The sequence below is a fragment of the Seriola aureovittata genome, chromosome 1, assembly GCF_021018895.1.
Source record: "Seriola aureovittata isolate HTS-2021-v1 ecotype China chromosome 1, ASM2101889v1, whole genome shotgun sequence".
NCBI classification, from domain to species: domain Eukaryota; kingdom Metazoa; phylum Chordata; class Actinopteri; order Carangiformes; family Carangidae; genus Seriola; species Seriola aureovittata.
This window is the reverse complement of record NC_079364.1, coordinates 15660050-15677085: the sequence shown is the minus strand read 5'-3', so window position 1 is coordinate 15677085 and position 17036 is coordinate 15660050. Positions and strand designations below refer to the sequence as shown.

General features: G+C 37.9%; 1 protein-coding gene across 1 annotated transcript; it reads left to right on the top strand.

Annotated features, from left to right (window-relative positions):
- Positions 1-271: 271 nt before the first annotated feature.
- On the top strand, positions 272-10722 carry swap70a (switching B cell complex subunit SWAP70a). The gene is made up of 12 exons (XM_056367536.1): positions 272-451; positions 2113-2253; positions 3074-3247; positions 3344-3571; positions 4345-4491; positions 4753-4861; positions 5045-5226; positions 6127-6234; positions 6674-6840; positions 8117-8315; positions 8688-8784; positions 9194-10722. The coding sequence occupies exons 1-12, from the start codon at positions 356-358 to the stop codon at positions 9310-9312; spliced, it is 1767 nt and encodes a 588-aa protein (XP_056223511.1). The 5' UTR covers positions 272-355; the 3' UTR covers positions 9313-10722.
- Positions 10723-17036: the final 6314 nt, after the last annotated feature.

Sequence of the window (17036 nt, the reverse complement as noted above, 5' to 3'; positions counted from 1 at the left end):
TAGATGTAGTGGAGTAAACAGTGCAATACTTCCGTCTGAAATGTAGTGAAGTATAAGTAAATAGGATCAAATGAAAATACCCAAGTAAAGTACAAGTATGTCAGACTTGTACTGTACTCGAGTAAATGTACTTCGTTAATTTCACCGCTGGTAACTTGATGAGGTTTTGAGTTTATAAAATGAAACACCCCAGCTGAAAGGTATTAAACTGTTAAACGTTATGTGGCGCTGTCATCACTTCTTTTCTCGCACATGTATTTGAGAGGCGGACAGATAAACCACACACATCAACAGAGTGACACACAAACACACGGCACAGACTCACAGAGCGCCTCCGGTACTGCTGAGAGACAGAATGTGGCCTCGAGACGAGCTTTTGAAGACCATATGGCACGCTTTCATAGCCCTGGACGTGGACCATCGTGGAAAAGTTTCCAAGTCTCAGTTAAAGGTGCGTGTCACTTCTGTTTTTTTCCTTCTTGTTGAACATTTCAGACGCCATGAAGGATAAAGGCAAATGAACTGTGTTCTGTAGGAGCGTTGGTAACGTTATCCTTCGTGCATTACTTTATGTTAGCTGTAACGGTAACGGTTGATGTGGTGTCACGTCCATCATATCTCATGGATATGACTTGTTTTCGAGACTTAGCTCGTCTAAGACATTTTGTGTCTGCTCTCATGATAAATACTCGACTAAGCTGCATTTTATCGTCTATCTTAATATCAGTAGTGGAAAGTAAGCACATTTACTCGAACTATAACGTACACTTCTGACGTATGCGCACGTTACTTAGCTACGTCCATTTTATTCCACTTACACTTTATACCATACAGGGCTAAATGTCGGCCTTTTACTACTGCATACAATATGTTCTTCAATTATAGCTACCAGTTACTTTGCAAATTCAGTTTTTAAATACAAAATTTACATGGCCAATTAACCTGTCTAATGGTTGAGCTGTTGACCCCCACTGTTTCATTAGTACCACCTGCACCCCTGAAACCACCTAAAAATGAAATGATTTGTGGATTAATCAGCTAGTCAATTGACAGATTTTTTTTTGGCAGCAATTCTGACAATTCATCCTCTGAGTCATTTTCAAAGCAAAAAAAAAAAATATGATAAAAACCTACCTGCTTCTCAGAAGTGAAAGTTTCTCCATTTCTTGAAATACACTCAACAATAAATTGATTGTTAAAGAAAATAACTGTCAGAAGTATGGATATTGGAAATAATTGTTGTTTGGAGTCTTACTCGTATGATGGAATAATACTTGACACACAAGAAAAAAATGGAAGCAATATATAAAAAACACAACTTTACTTACAACAGGACAACAGGACCGCAAGTTGAAGGAGAAACAACCTGTAATAGTTGAAAGTGTCAGTGCCAGGTTCATTTCAGTGATGTAGCAGCTTATTTGTGTTTTCCTTGTGTGTTAATACTCATATCAGGGAGTTTGAAAAAAGAAAGTTTAACCAAGAGGTGGTGTTTTGCTGTATGACAGCCTGGGCCTGCTGGATCTGATGTCTATGTGCCCAGCCTGACAAAGACACAGTCTGACTTCAAGGATCCTGCAGGGTTTTTCATCTCTCACATATGCTCTCTCAACACTGAGAGTAGCCAAGAAAACTCTAAAAGTCCATATTGTTGGAGGTTAATTTATGTTCTTTATATTGCTATGATGGCTAGTTTAAAGCCAACTATTCACCATCTACCTACCACCACACTCTGTCAGTGGAAACTGTTTGCTAGATTTGGTCCTTGTTGATGCATGTCTACAATGCTGTACCATTCAAATAAAACACAGCTGAACTTATCTGTAGAAAAGGATCTTTAGTCTAGGGACTGAAAGTTCGTTTTTAAGAACTGAAGTAACGCTTGACCAGTAATGCTTGAAAATGTCAGCAAAAGGTTTTTGCATGTGTGGTAGCAAAATATGAAAACAACAAGACTGCTCTTGAGCTTCACCTTTAACTTAACCTTATATATGTTATATATGTATTTTTAAAGGAATCTGTAACTGTATAGTAATGTGTCTTGAGTAATTATGTGTCTTAACCTGCAGTTTTTGTTATCGTAGTATTTAATTTGCTTGTAATCATCTTTAGGTGCTGTCTCACAACCTGTGCACAGTGATGAGGATCCCTCATGACCCTGTGGCCCTCGAAAAACATTTTAAGGATGATGATCAAGGGCCTCTGTCCAACGAAGGCTACATGCCTTACCTCAACAAGTTTATTCTTGACAAGGTGGGGACAAAGATACTGAAAGAGTTGTAGGAGACTGGGAGAGTCTTGTGTTTCTACTCTTGTCAACACACTATCATTTACCAAAATTAGAATTTTTGTTTTATACTAGTGCCAAGCTTCATCGATCTAAACATACTTCCAATAAAAACAGAGGTTGGCCTCCACAACAGTCTTTAATGGAAGCACTCCTGAAACTGTGAAACAGTATTGGACAACAAATTCAATATTAGTGATACAGATCAGGACAAGATTAGCTTCCATAAACAAGAGTTGGACCAAGAATATTGTAAAGATGGTTAGTGTGGGATTCAGGAAGTGTAGACAAGATGACATGAGTAAAAGTGAAAAGAGAAAAATAAGTTTTTGTTTTATGTGTTTTTTTCATCTTACAAAAGAAGCAGAACTTTTAAAATATGATGTTTAATACTTCATCCTAGTGGTACCGAATCTCTTATTTATACTCAATGTTGCACTTTGACATGAACAGCCCTGAAAGGCTTTTTATGTCCTACATCTTAGTAAGTACAGTGTAATACAACGCAAACACATCTGTTGAAGTGTTATAAAACTAACTCTCATGTCAGTTAGTAAACTGCTTGAGTTTCACTCTTTGTACTTGGAAGCTGTTTTCTTGCCTTTCTCTTGTAGGCTCTGACTTGAATAAAAATGAGGCATTTAATTACATCAGGTTTGTACCTCACATCCTGCAGACAAAGAGACAAACAACAGTCTCCTGCTTAGCATTTGTAAACACAGTGCCCTCAGTGGGGCTGACCAGTGTGACTTTGACTCTAACTGAATGCTCCATTTTTCTTCACAGGTCCGGGAGGATTTTGATGTACTAGAGTTCAACAAGATGTGCTGGACACTGTGTTACAAGAAAAATATCTGCACTAAACATCTACTCATCACAGATGAGGATTCTTTCAAAGTCTGGTGTATTTTCAACTTTCTGTCAGAAGATAAATACCCACTAGTCATCATCATTGAAGAGGTGAGGAACATTCTTGCATGTTTAACCATACCCTCCACCATGGGTTTAATTTCATGAAGTTAAGGTTTTATGAGGTATATATGTCCATCTCCTTAGATTGAGTACTTTCTGCGAAAGCTGATGGAGACCATGGGGACTGAATGGAGTGAGGAGAAGTTTTCAGATTACAAGCTGCAGCTGAACACAAAGAAGAACTGCCTGACTGCCTGGGAGCTGATTGAAGTGGTGGGGATGGGTTACTTCAGCAAGGGCCTGAATCGCCAGTCCATGTCCCTGGGCATCAATGAGGTCTTCCAGGAGCTCATACTGGATGTGCTCAAGCAGGTTTGACAGGACGTTGATCTAATTTCAGTTTGATTTACTCACTTAAAAACAGTGTACTCTTACTGTACTTACTATACTCTTACTGTTCAACTGCCATTATCTAAAAACCCTGTGTTGAAAGAAAATGGTGCACGCTAATCTAAGATGGCTTCATTTGTCACAGTGTACTCACAGCATGCTTTATGAGCAGCAGTGATCATTTATTGGAACTACCCAGATCTGAAAATAACATTTTGGGGGAAAAAATCAGTTAATCTATGTTTTGATTTTCAGTAGACAATGTGCAATTATAATATTCTCTCAAAAAGAAAGGGAGGAAATAACACATTGTCTATAAAAGTATCAGGTCTGCATCAGTTAAACTAAATGTGATTGTAAAGGTTAGTGCATTTATAATACAGAAATGTAAAAAGATAAATACATTCCTTTGTTAGACAACCACTATTATGGAAAGCATGATAATAGTACATAATTTATTGTTTGGTTTGACAAAAACGCACCTGCAGTTTTCCACTGTGTACCAAGGACCTTCAAGTTATACAATTTTTAAAGTAATATGTATACTATATATACTAAAACCACATTAGCTGATCTCCTTGTTTGGGATAATTGACATTGAAAGCACATGTATATTGTGTAAATGTGAAGGTGCACATATACATACATTAAATGTGTTTCGGCAAATGAATCAATTATTTTCTTAATTATCTATCTATGGCAGACTAATTCAGTGACTCAAGTCTCTTTGCTTAACTCCTCACTGTGTTCTGAAGGGATACATGATGAAAAAGGGCCACAAAAGGAAGAACTGGACTGAGCGCTGGTTTATCCTTCGACCCAACTCGCTGTCATATTATGTCTGTGAGGATCTGGTGGAGCAGAAAGGAAAAATCGTTCTGGACCAAAACTGCTGTGTGGAGGTTAACAGTTCAGCTGTGTAGTTCTGTTCATTTTAAGATGTGTTATCTATTAACAATATGTAATATAGAATATGTCAACAATATTGTATTGACTAAATGGTTTGAAGTCCCTTTTTGTTCCTAAATAAGAGTGTACATTATAACTCACATTTCTTGAAAGATTTAATTTAGGTCAGAAATAAAATTGTGGTGAAACCCACATGGTTTTGCATGTTTAGTACGATGTGACTGAAGGTGCCATTATATTTTTCTCTCCTGCAGTCTCTGCCAGATAAAGACGGGAAGAAATGCCTGTTTATTATCAAGTGCATTGATAAAAGCTTTGAGATCAGTGCATCAGATAAAAAGAAGAAGCAGGAATGGATTCAAGGTACTGATGAGACATTTTCCACTGCTCTGTATCTGCCCCATCATAAAAAGTCGTGTCATTATCATCTCTTTGTTTACTTGAATTTTTGAATGTCATAGTTACTTATCTATCGGTGTGTCTGTAATAAGATTGTTGTGGAGGTAATTCAGTCAGTGATTCCCCTCTCACTCTATTTTACGGCAGCAATTCAAACGTGCATCCAGCTGCTGAGGTTGGGGCTGCCGTCTCCTCACCGTGAGGCCCGACTGAGGCGCAGGGAGCTCCGGCAAAGGCAGCATGTGGAAGAGGATCATCTGGTGGAGAAGATGAGGCAGCTCCAGGCAGCCAATGAGAACAAACAGAGACAGCTGGAGGCCATGAGGGAGGTACTGTTCCACATTCAACTCTTACAACTTAAAAACTGACTTTCAGATGGAGACTATCACATCTTTTCACAACTCAAATGCCATACACAGGAATCCTTATCAAGTCATGTTGCCAACACTTTTGTTTCTGACATATAGTAGTAAACAATGTAATCTCTTCTATTTGAAGCTCTTTCCTTCTATTTATATCTGATTGATTTTTACCATTTTCTCTGTTATCTTTTTCTTTCTTATAAATGAGCACACAGGAAACACATAAGCATCTATAGTGCTCCAGTACACAAAGCTAAATATGGATGTGCTTTATTGACGGTACAAATGTGGAACTATAGTAGATAAGTCTGGAAAACTTTGTAAATCTTGGAACTAGACGACAAGACATACAACTGAAACAGTTTTTGCTTTCTTTTCATTTTGTGGACAAACACATGATGCAGCAGAACATTCACAGTGAAAGGGGAAGTAAAAGCTGCTATGCAAAAGACATTTTGTGGCAGTCAGGGACACCTGCATCTATTGAAAGGCCAGGCATGCGGACACAGTTGTTTCAGAGCTGCAGCAGATTATTGATGGCTTCTCACTTCTCTTTTCACCCTGCCAGATGGCTTCTTTTTTTTTTTCAAATGTCAAAAACTAATGTATCTTTATAAGCCCAATTACTGACTATGTAGAAAGTCACATGGCACTTTAAATTCTTTTGCTAAATGAACCCTGGTGTAACTAAGTAAAATATTACAGGAACTAGTAACTACAAGGAAAGATAAAAGTTGCTCTTGACTGTTATTCTTAGTTAATGCAAACTAAACCTCTCTTTTTTTGTCTTCAAATGATTTCCCCTTTTTAGCCTGTCCTCCAGTCAAGCAGAGAAGTAACAACTGATTCCTCTTTTGTGCTTCATAGAAAATGGAAGAGGCTGAAGCTAAAGCAGCATTAGAGGAGCACAAGATGTTGAAGACTCAGTTAGACCTACAGGATCGCTACAGACTGGACCTGGAGAGAGAGAAAATGGTAACCGCTCTTCCTGAGTCTGCCTCCCACAACTCTGTCCGGATAATGTGGGTTCATGAGTGCATATGATGCGACACATGGTGGTAAACAAAAACTGTGGTTTGATTTTATTTTTACCTTCAGATGAAGTCACCACTGTGCTTCTGTCCTTCCAGGAAACAAGTTGAAAATAGTTTAAATCATATATCCCATGATGATGAGTCATTTTTTTGTGTCAGTGTCAGATGGACTGACTCTTATTAATCATCATCTTAATTCAGTGACTACACAGATAACTGCATCATTGCAATTATTGCAGCAACATGTAAGGAGATGTAGATACAGTAGATATACTGGTTGTTTACAGATTTTTGCTCAGTTCAAGAGCTTGTATGTACAGTCATGTGTAAGAAATAAGCTATACATTGTGTGTGTGTGTGTGCGTGTGTGTGTTGCTCAGGTGCGTCAGCAGATGGAGGAGCAGGTGGCTCAGAAGTCCAGTGAACTGGAGCAGTACCTGCAGCGTGTCCGGGAGCTGGAAGACATGTACCACCGGCTGGAGGAGGCTTTAGAGGACGAGAGGCAGGCCAAGCAGGATGAGGAGGCCATGCGAAAACTACAGGCCAGGTGACTCACACACACACACACACACACACACACACACACACACACACACACACTGGATATTATGTGGATAAGTACATGAAGTAAATACAGTCATTTGAACACCTGTTTAATATAATGCAAACCAGTTCACTGGCAGTCTTTTTTTAAGCTGTTGATGATTATACTTTGACACTGTCAGAGAACTGATGATTCAGCTAATTTTTGAGGCTCCAGCTAGTGTTTATGTTCTGTTGGTCATGCAGATGCTAGGCCATTAGCAGTGAGCTGAGCATTTTTCCAAGGTTGGAGACAGTGGTTGGCTTTTGGATTTTTTACCAGAATCAATTGTGTAACAGTGAAAACAGCAGGAAAACATGGAAACGTTTAGTTATTTCCAGTCTTGGAAAACAAATGGAAAAGGAAAGAACTAATACAAGGCCCAAATACCATTATGTGGTTCAGGAAATCAATTTTGTCATTCTGTCATTTGCTGTTGCAGAGAGTGAACAGTCAGATCTTAGAATGTATATGGGTTGTTCTTTGTCATGTTTTGAAATTCTCTGATTGCCCCAGTTTTGGGCTTTTGAATGCACCTCAATGGTTGGCAAACCTGAAAACTTCAATAAAAAAATACATACAGTATATTCAGCAAAATCACTGCTGAAATGCGAATAAATGAATTGATCCTTCAAATGCAAACACTGGTAAGTGTTGGCTAATTATAAATAATGTGTAGTTATCATGATACTTATTTTGGCCTAAATGCTGAATCCATAATGCTTGAAAATGAACATAATTCACAAAGTAGCACATGTATTGTTAGTCTGCTGTTGTATCTGTATCTCACCACTGAGTATGAAAGATTAACTTTAATGGTGCTATTTGCACTTTTAGAGACCAGACTACTGACGTTATTACAATAATAATAATAATAATAATAATACATTTTATTTGGCAGCGCCTTTCACAGCACTCAAGGACACTTAACAGAAGATTAAAAACACAATAAAAATAATCATAGTCATAAAATGGTCAATAAGATTCAAAAGAAGAAGCGATTCGAGTTAGTCCTATCGTGAAACATTTCTATAACAGTTGTTTATTAACATAGATTAACACATATGTTTTAAAGGAGACATACCAACCTTATGTCATTGAGAATCTCCTGGTAATATCATGGAAAATTATGTCTAAATAAGTGTGCGAACTCTGAAACAGCATTTGGCAGCAAATAGACATACAGGGCGGATCTACTGGAGACGAAATGTTGGTATGTATGCTGTGTGTTCCCTTGCAGGCTGCTGGAGGAGGAGGCAACAAAGAGGGCAGAGCTGGAGCAGTTCCACCTGCAGCAGCAGAGGGCGCTCTCTCAGACTGAGGCTGAGAAGCAGGAGCTGGTGGCCGAACAGCTGGCCAAGGAAAGAGAGCTGCAGACAGCCATGCTGCAGCTGGATAGACTGGAGAAGGATCGGAAGGGAGCACTGGAGCAGTATGAGGTCAGGTTACACATGTGGAGGTTTACAAGGATTCATTGTTTGTCCCTTGATTAACCCACTGATGAATTATCCCATGGCATCAGAAATAGTTTTATCCCTATTTTCCTATTTGGCTGAGGGCAGTGGTGATGTATCTATAGGCAAATAAACATGTATGTGTCTGAAAAGGGCCATATAACATAATGTATGGTCAGAATAATTAGATACTAATTAATTCCTAATAATAATGATAATAATGAAATATGTTATTGGATGAATAACATATAGAGGTAGGAGAGGCTAGACCACAGTGACTGTTAGTTCTTTTCTGAACATCTCTTCTAAAATCATATGATCTGAATCCATCTCTCTTCCTCTTTTTCATATATATAGGAGGTGTCGAGGAAACTGGAACGAGCAGCTAACAAGACAAAGACTTGGAAAGACAAGGTGGCCAAACATGAGGGGTTGGTGCGTCTCATCCAGCCAGGTAGGGGGATAGATGGTTGCTCATCTGTAGTTATTAGTAATTCTCTAGTGTGAGGATTTTCTGCTTTTCTTTGATTAATAACATTGTAAAATAAATATCTGACTGTTGTCAGATGTGACATAATTATACATTATTCTAGGCCATGTCAACCCATCCAATTGGTTTTGCATCATACTTTCATATTGTGACCAATATTGCCGCGACACAGGTATTAAATTGCATTCTGTGTGGTATTGAAATGTCTTGAATTTAACTTGGTGAACAGTGCAGAAAGGTGCAGCAAAGTACCTTGGCCATGCGCTCACTGGGATCTAATTCAGTCCACTCTTAGTCCTTTGTTCAGCTTGTTTGTAAACACATCTTGTTAAAGAAATGCATGTCCTCTCCTTAACTTCTTCCATTCTTTCAGGTCATAAAGGACCTCAGAGGATCACCAACTGGGGTCCAGCATCGTTCACTGATGCTGAGCTGGAGATGAGGAAGAAGTCATGGCAGGAGAGTAAGAACCAGGGGGCTCAGGCTCAGTAAAGACTCAACATAATTGATGGCTCACATAGCAAAACTGATGAGGAAAACTCTGACTATAATTAAGTGTGGAGCCCAAATTGTCACATTTCAGGTCTGAAGAAGTTTGACAATGTGAATGTACTGAGCCACAGGAAAGTGTGTACAGCTTTGATTAATTGTGTTTTACCAGTTTTATAACAAAAAATCACATTTAAGCCTCAGAAGCTGATTCTAGACTATGGAAGTTTTAGTCTGACAAAAAGATCTTAAATCAAGGTCAATGTCCGCTTATGGGTTTTTTTCTAGTGATGAAAGATCATGTGAAGACATCTTAATCATTACTAAGACAGTGAAGCAAACTTCATCCACTGATGAAGGCTGTCCGATGTGGTTGAAATCCCCTGGAATAAAAGCCGTAAGTGGAGCATGAGTTAAGATTATTTTGTCAAAATTTTTTATATAATTTTTTTAAACTTTTTTAATTTTAGTCCATCCTTTCTCATTTTTTGTGCTATGTTTATTTTACCTGCTTGGCAGTTTTTTCATATTTTGTTTGTTTTAACATTTCTTTACTTTGAGAACACACTCGCACTGAGGTGCGGCACAGTGTCAGCTTCAAGTCCATCAAAAACTAGTTTGATCTTTGATCTGAACTTTTTAACCCATCAGTGGATAAAAAGGCTGAATATCCATTGACAATGGAGTAGTTAGATTTTGTATTCTTTCAACCTAACTATCCACACCACTCTTTCAAAACACAATCACTGCCATCACTTCACATTAGGAGTAACCCTAACTAATTTAAAAGTCTCTTTGCGTTTGAACATATCCATCCAACAGCTAAATTTCCAGTACCTCTCAGAGAAATCCTGTTAACAAATATAATCCAGTGGACTCTACAGAAATGGCTTCAGGTTGAACTCCTCATTTAACCTTCTTATAAACCCAGTGTGCCTCCCTCGTAAGAAGCAGCTTCTGTAAATCTCCCCCTCTCTTTGACAAACATACATTCAATTTCCCAGTGATATTTGAGGCTGTGTTCTAAGACACCACCCTGATGAAGGGGAAAATAGTGTGGTGTACAGGAGAAGAGCTGTGTGACATGTTTTAATTTAGATGTTTTTGTGTTTTGACATAAACTTGTTATGATGTAAACTAGTGAAAAAATATATGGAGCATTTTACTGATACTACTGATATATCTACTGGGTATAACAGTAGATATATATTTCCACTTAAGCTCAGTTTATTAGATAAAGTTGAATGAATTGCATCCATTTGTCATAACTACGATGATAAAATAAAACTAAATAAAACACCATCTATTTTTTATGAAAGTCGGTGGCTGTATTCTTTTCAGAGGTCTCTACATTTCATAGGTTGAGGAGAAGCTGTTTACAAATAAAGCTTTACCATTTCTTTCTCACTTTTACTTTGCTGTCATACCTCCTGATCACGATGAGCAGTTTCCACCAGGTGTCGCCATAGGAAAAGGATCCTTGGGTTATTATTAACTGAGCAGCAATGGGAGACTGTGCTGATGCCATAGGCTCATGTGGCAGCTTCCTGCAGCAAAACCCCACCACACAGTCTTCCTTTGGATAAAAGCAAGAAAACACCTCATGGAGAATATTTTATACTCACCAGTGTTAGGTATTCTTAAAAAGAGCTGTGTTGTACAGATGTTGCAGGGTCTTTGTGTTTTTCCCTCTTAAAGAATGAGACCGGTGTTATTAACTCCAAAGCTTCCTGAAGATGAACATCTTAATAAAACGGGCAGGTCACAGGTACAAAGTTTCACTTTGAGTCAGGGTTGTTGATAAGTCATTTCATATTTTTCAAAAAGCATTGCAGATACTTAATTAAGCAGATCAGGTATCAGCCTCAACCTGTCTGATCCACCTTTAATACAGTTTCTTTGTTACATTTATTTAGTTACAGTGACTCAGCTTTTAGAGCCACAGCCCTCCCTCACCTTGAGTTACCTCACATAAATTTGATTCCAATAAGTTCATCACACTGTGCACCGGTATCAGATTGATGCTCAGTATTGGCAGATAACTGAGTTGAGGTACTGGAATCAATATCAGAGAGAAAAGGTTGGATCAGTGCATCCCTAGTTACCTAACCGTTTGTAAGACAGGTCTGTAGATGTTGCAAAATATGACCTCATTGTTTCAGTTACCAGAAAAGAAGATTAATCACACTGATGCACGTGACATGCAGCAGTCAGGTCTCAGTTTAGCTGCATCTGTGTCAAAACAAATCAGTTTGTGCAACAAAGGCCCACTGTTCTCACATGCACAACTGTCGTTTGCCATCCCTGCCCTCATGTTTCAATGAAAAAAGAGACGATGTTACAGGAACATTGTAACTGGGTGAAACTATCAGCTGTGGGTACTTGTTTGTCTCGTGTCTGCCAGCCTGCCCGCACAATGAGCGTTTTTAGTTTCTGGTGTAAAAACTCTTAAACCAAACCTTAATTTGTTCGTCTTCGAGAAAGGAGCTGGAAGGGAAAAAAAGAAAGTTCAAGTTGAGTTCAGAGTTGTCAGAGCAGGAGATGCGATAAGAACCTGCATTCATACACTGATCCATCAACCAGCACCATGCAGATCTCTGTATGATGGTGAGTCAGTGATAAGGATCAGATATAGAGACAATGTCTTTTCTAATGCTGAAACTTGGTATGTGGTTTATCATCAAAACAGACCAAGAAATCCAACCACTTGACCTTTGTTCCTATGAGCCATGGTTCTTCAGTTGGTGCAGCAAGATAACATTTAACACATTAGATAAAGAAATCAAAAAAAGATTGGAATGAACGGCCACTCATTGGTTTTCATTGCAATATATGCAATTGTAAAGCTGTTGATTTGCTGTCCGCATTTCTTCTGTAAGAGGTATTTATATCCCGGAATCTGAGAAAAAATGTGGCGCCTTTTTTTTTTTTGTGAAGACTATTCTCAGAATTGGGAGTTTCTAATCTCCGTAGCTAAATTGCACAAGCCCCCAAACATTCCAAAAATAAGGATATCTCTAACTGTCTCACCCTCACCCCATGTGTCCGAAAAGTACCCTAATGCCCATAACCAATTCATCTGATTCCTGTCCAAAACATCCTCATGGAAACTGATTTGAAATGGGAACATTTTTGGGATTGTCTGCTGGTGAAAAAATGTCTCACAGATGCCTGTTTTCTTGGTTAGATGACTTCCCACAGTGACCTCACAGCCCTGAGCATTTCACATGGTTGAATGGACTCTAGGTTTCGCTGCAGAAAAACTGAGGGTCACTTACACTGGCAAAGTGAAAAACATCAGGACGTCAGATAAATAACGCTTAAGTGGGTCAAGGAAACAGACTTTAATGCAAACTTTAGAAACACCCACTACCATCCCTTCAAGCTACAAATCAAATGTGTAATTGTGCTTTTCTGTTCATGGATGAGCGGGTGGTGTCCGGATAAGATCATTTGGAACTCATGCAGTTGATTCATGCATTTGATAATCTCCCAACTAGACCCCCATGTGCTGCAGGCAGCTGACATCATCCTTATTTCTAGGGTGGGACTCGATGATGTGTGTCAAGCCAGTGAGATCAGAGTTTGGAGTTGCTGCGATGAATTTTGGAGCAGGTGCCCACTGAGGGCCCACAGGCCTCTCAGGCAGAAAGGCCCCCAGCAGCAGCAAATCAGCTCTGCCCATATTGCAGAAGTACCCAGGAAATGGAAACTGCCACACAGCCTGCATTCATTGCCACTGCAGGGCTACATAGATAATAGGATTTGGAGGACCAATGAAATAAATCAGTATCATCTGTCACTGGAGTATTTTGGGGGTCTGTGGAAAGGCCAGTCGGCTTATTTTTCAAACTGTTTCCTCAGACAAGAGTCATTTACTGCAGCTGTGACTGTACATGAAGAGTACAGGATCCAAAACCAACAGCTACGTGCAATCTTGAATTTATAGACTGCTTTTGATTTGTCTTTTTATGTGCGAGCAGCATGCTTTAAGCCAACCGAAACTAATCACATTGAACTCAGGAGAAACATTTAGCCAAGTTACACAAGATCACAATTACATAGCCCTGCATTTTAGTGGATGCTTTCATCAGTCATTTGTGTTCAAGAGAGGAAATCTCTTGTGCAGGCAGTAATGTATCCTTACTCACATCATGGTTATGTAACAGCACAGATCTTTTATCTCCTAAAAAGTTTATATAGATAATTTGCATGAATGATCCAGTCAGAGGAATCAATAATTGAATGAAATTGCTGTTGAGTAAAGCTGCCATTCCTATCTCTGGAGGAAATTTTTCCTATCATGCCATTCCATACAATCCAGCTGGAGAACTTCCCCTGCATCCCTCTGTTCATGGGCAGAGGTCCTAATCTCCATACCCAAAGAGCAGGAGGCTAAATATGGCAAGAACAGCCAGAGGCTGTGTAAAGATGTTAGGCTGCTGCAACTCTGCACCTGCTGCCAGTGCAAGCTAGCACCCACCACTGCCTCCCTTCCAGAGAGGCCCCCTCTGCTCTTCCTCTGACCCTCAGCTTCCTTTCGGAGACAAACCTCCCTACGACCACAGGAGTCCCGTTCAGCGCCGCCAACCAGGCGCCACAGAGCCTGAGCTGGGGCTCCGGCTCAGTCTAATATTCATTGCTGGCAAGTGAGACACCCATCATCATCCTCTCCAAGCCCTGTTGTTGGCTCAGAGTAAAAAATATGAGTTGCAGTGGTGTCTGGTTACCTTTCACTGAGAGAAAATCTTTATTAAAGACGATAGGAGGACGATAAGAGGCCAGAAAAACGTGGCAATTACAAATGTTTTTTTCCTGTGTCCTGTGACCGACATAACAAGTCTGGGGCCTCATTAGCAGCTGCACTGTGAGCTCAGCAGCAACGATAACAGGCTGGTGTTTAGCAAGAGCAGCATTAGTTTGGTTGTGAACAAAAGTGGTGGAGAAACTGAAATTAAATTGAACTGAAATTAAACCTGATGATGGCACTAAAAGTCAGAAAAATCTGAAGATCAGAGGACCACCCCCTAAGGGGGAAAACTAACTTATTAGTATGCCAACCAGCTATAAAAGGATACAAGGTAAATCAAAGTATCTATAAATTTTATTTAACCTCGAGATCTATTACTCCATATAGCGGAAAATGGGGTACTTTTGACTGTCCTATACCCTGGGAACCCTGTTTAAGTTAAATAAAACAACAGTAGACACAGTTACAAGATTCTTACAATTAAAAATAATTTTCAATTTTTTGCCCACAATTAAAAAGTTAAAGATTTGGGGTATTACTGAGACAGATAGGTGTTATTTTGGTTTTACTGAATCAGAGTCAGCAGTACGTTTGTTTTGGTCTTGTCATGTTGTGTCAACCTTATGGAGGGAAGTTCAGATGTACAATGCAATGAAGCTGTGCTTTCCACTGGACTTCTTCTCAGTTATGTAAGGTAATGTTACACAGAAATATTATTGTATTATTAATTTGATTATAGAGAAATGTATTTTCAAAGCTGCTGATGTGGATTCCTTGAATATTAATCAATTTAGAATGTTTATTAAACATGACTTTATTTTTGGATGGAAATATTGCAAAAACTAATGATGATGTTAAAAAAACCTTAAAAGAATGAGAAAGGTTTATTGAATTAGAAGACTGGTTGTGATTGTGTTGAGAAAATTTAATTTTGTTGGTTTTTATTTATTTATTTTTATTTTGGAAATCAAATAATTTTTGACATTCGTTTCTTAGACTTAGTGTGTTAAGTTTGATATGTGTTTAATGTTTTGTCTGCTGGTTATTTGTCTGCTGTTTGACTGCTGTAATTTAAATGTTTTCTAATAAAAAAAACAAAAAAACAATTCCATGGTTAAAATAGCTTAAAAAAAAAAAGAAAAAAAAGAAAAAGAAATGCACAATTGTCATCTAAAGCCTGGCGACCTATCTTGCTTTCCTTGCTCTCCTTGAATAATAGTGAGAGCTGCAGAGAAGATATCAGGTGTCTCTCTCCCCTCAGTGGCAAACATCTATACAGGCTGTTGTGTCAGGAAGGCCACCAACATACTGTTCGAACTCTTCCACCCCTCCCACCACCTCTTTGCACTCTTCTCTGGAAAGATCCAACCAAGTGTGCTATAGCTTTTTTTCCACTTTTTTTCTGAACTACAAACTCAAGATGCTGCCCCCCCCATCCCTGCCTCCAATACCAGAGGGTGACATGCACAAAAAATGCACTGGTTATTAAGGCCACCTGTTTGGATCAGCACCTTTTAATATCTTATCTGAAGCTGCTGTTATGAAAAGTTTTTAATGCTGCTCTCTTTTCATGTTTTTATGTCAAATGTATATTGTGTCCTGTGTCTAACGTGTCTTTTGTTGTTTTTAAATGTGACCTGCACCCTGATCTATGGAGTATGGTATTTCGCTTCCATGTATGCTAAAATGCAAATTATGGTAGTGACAAATTAATCTGATTCTGATTCTGATTCTGATTCTAATGGACATTGTTAAGAAAATCATATACAAACATATAAAAATTTTAATAAGCATTTTGTTTTCAATGAAGTTGCATTTTACTATGAGGTGTATGTGTATATGATGTATTTCATACATGTTATAAACATAGTCCTCCATAGTCATATGTAAGAGTATGTAAATGTGTCATTATGATATGTCCTCTTATATGTGACACATATGGTAACATAACTCTAGATATAGGGAAATATTTGGCATATACAGTCATGAAAAAGTCATGTCATTGGTCATAGTATACTAAGGCATAAAAACGCCATAGTATAGTAAGGAATAAAAAGTCATAGTACAGAAACTCTTAAAAAAACACCATAGTATAATAAGGCATAGAAAAGTCAAGTATTGGCAGGTCATAAAAATGTCATAATAAAGTAAGACATAAAAATGACATAGTATTGGAAGGCATAAAAATGTCATAGTATAGTAAAGCATAAAAAGTTATAAAAATGTAATAGTATATTAAGGTATAAGAAGTCATAATATAGTAAGGCATAATAAATTTCATAGAATAGTGAGGTGTAGGAATGTAGTACATAGTACATAAAAGCATTAAAATTCATATAAATGCCACAGTATAGTAAAGCATAAAAAGGTCATGAAAACAACATAGCATAGTAAGAAATAAAAACTGAGAAAAATGATATAGTATAGCAAGGTATAAAAAGTCATAAAAATTACATAGGATAATAATGCATAAAAAGTCATAAAAACATAATAGTGTAGTAAGGCATAAAACCAACATAGTATACTAAGAAATAAAAAGTCAACAGAATAACATAGTATAGTAAGTTATAAAAATGTCATATTATAGTAAGCCAAAAAGAAAGTCAAAAAAACATCATAGTATAGTAAGGCATAAAAATGTCATAGTATCATTAGGCTTGAAAAATCATAGAAATGTCATAATAGTACGGCATAAAAAGTCAACAAAACGTCATAGTATAATAGTCCATAGAAATGTCATAAAGATGTCATAGCATAATAAGGCAGAGAACAACATGGTATAGTAAGCCGAAAAAATCATGAAAATGTCATAGTACAGTAAGGCATAAAAAAATCAATAATCATAGTATATATAGTAAAGTATGAAAATGAAAAACATAGTAAAATAAGGAATGAAAAAATGAAAAAAAAGGGTTTATTTAGTAAGGTATAAGAATGTCATATTATAGCAAGGCATTAAATATCATGAAAGCGTCAT

Bases quoted from the DNA above. Each gene is read 5' to 3' on its own strand.
- swap70a (XM_056367536.1), top strand. From the start codon at position 356: ATGTGGCCTCGAGACGAGCTTTTGAAGACCATATGGCACGCTTTCATA. The intron at 5,227-6,126 runs GTACTGTTCCAC...TGTGCTTCATAG, and splicing joins AGCTGGAGGCCATGAGGGAG to AAAATGGAAGAGGCTGAAGC. The intron at 8,316-8,687 runs GTCAGGTTACAC...TCATATATATAG, and splicing joins GAGCACTGGAGCAGTATGAG to GAGGTGTCGAGGAAACTGGA.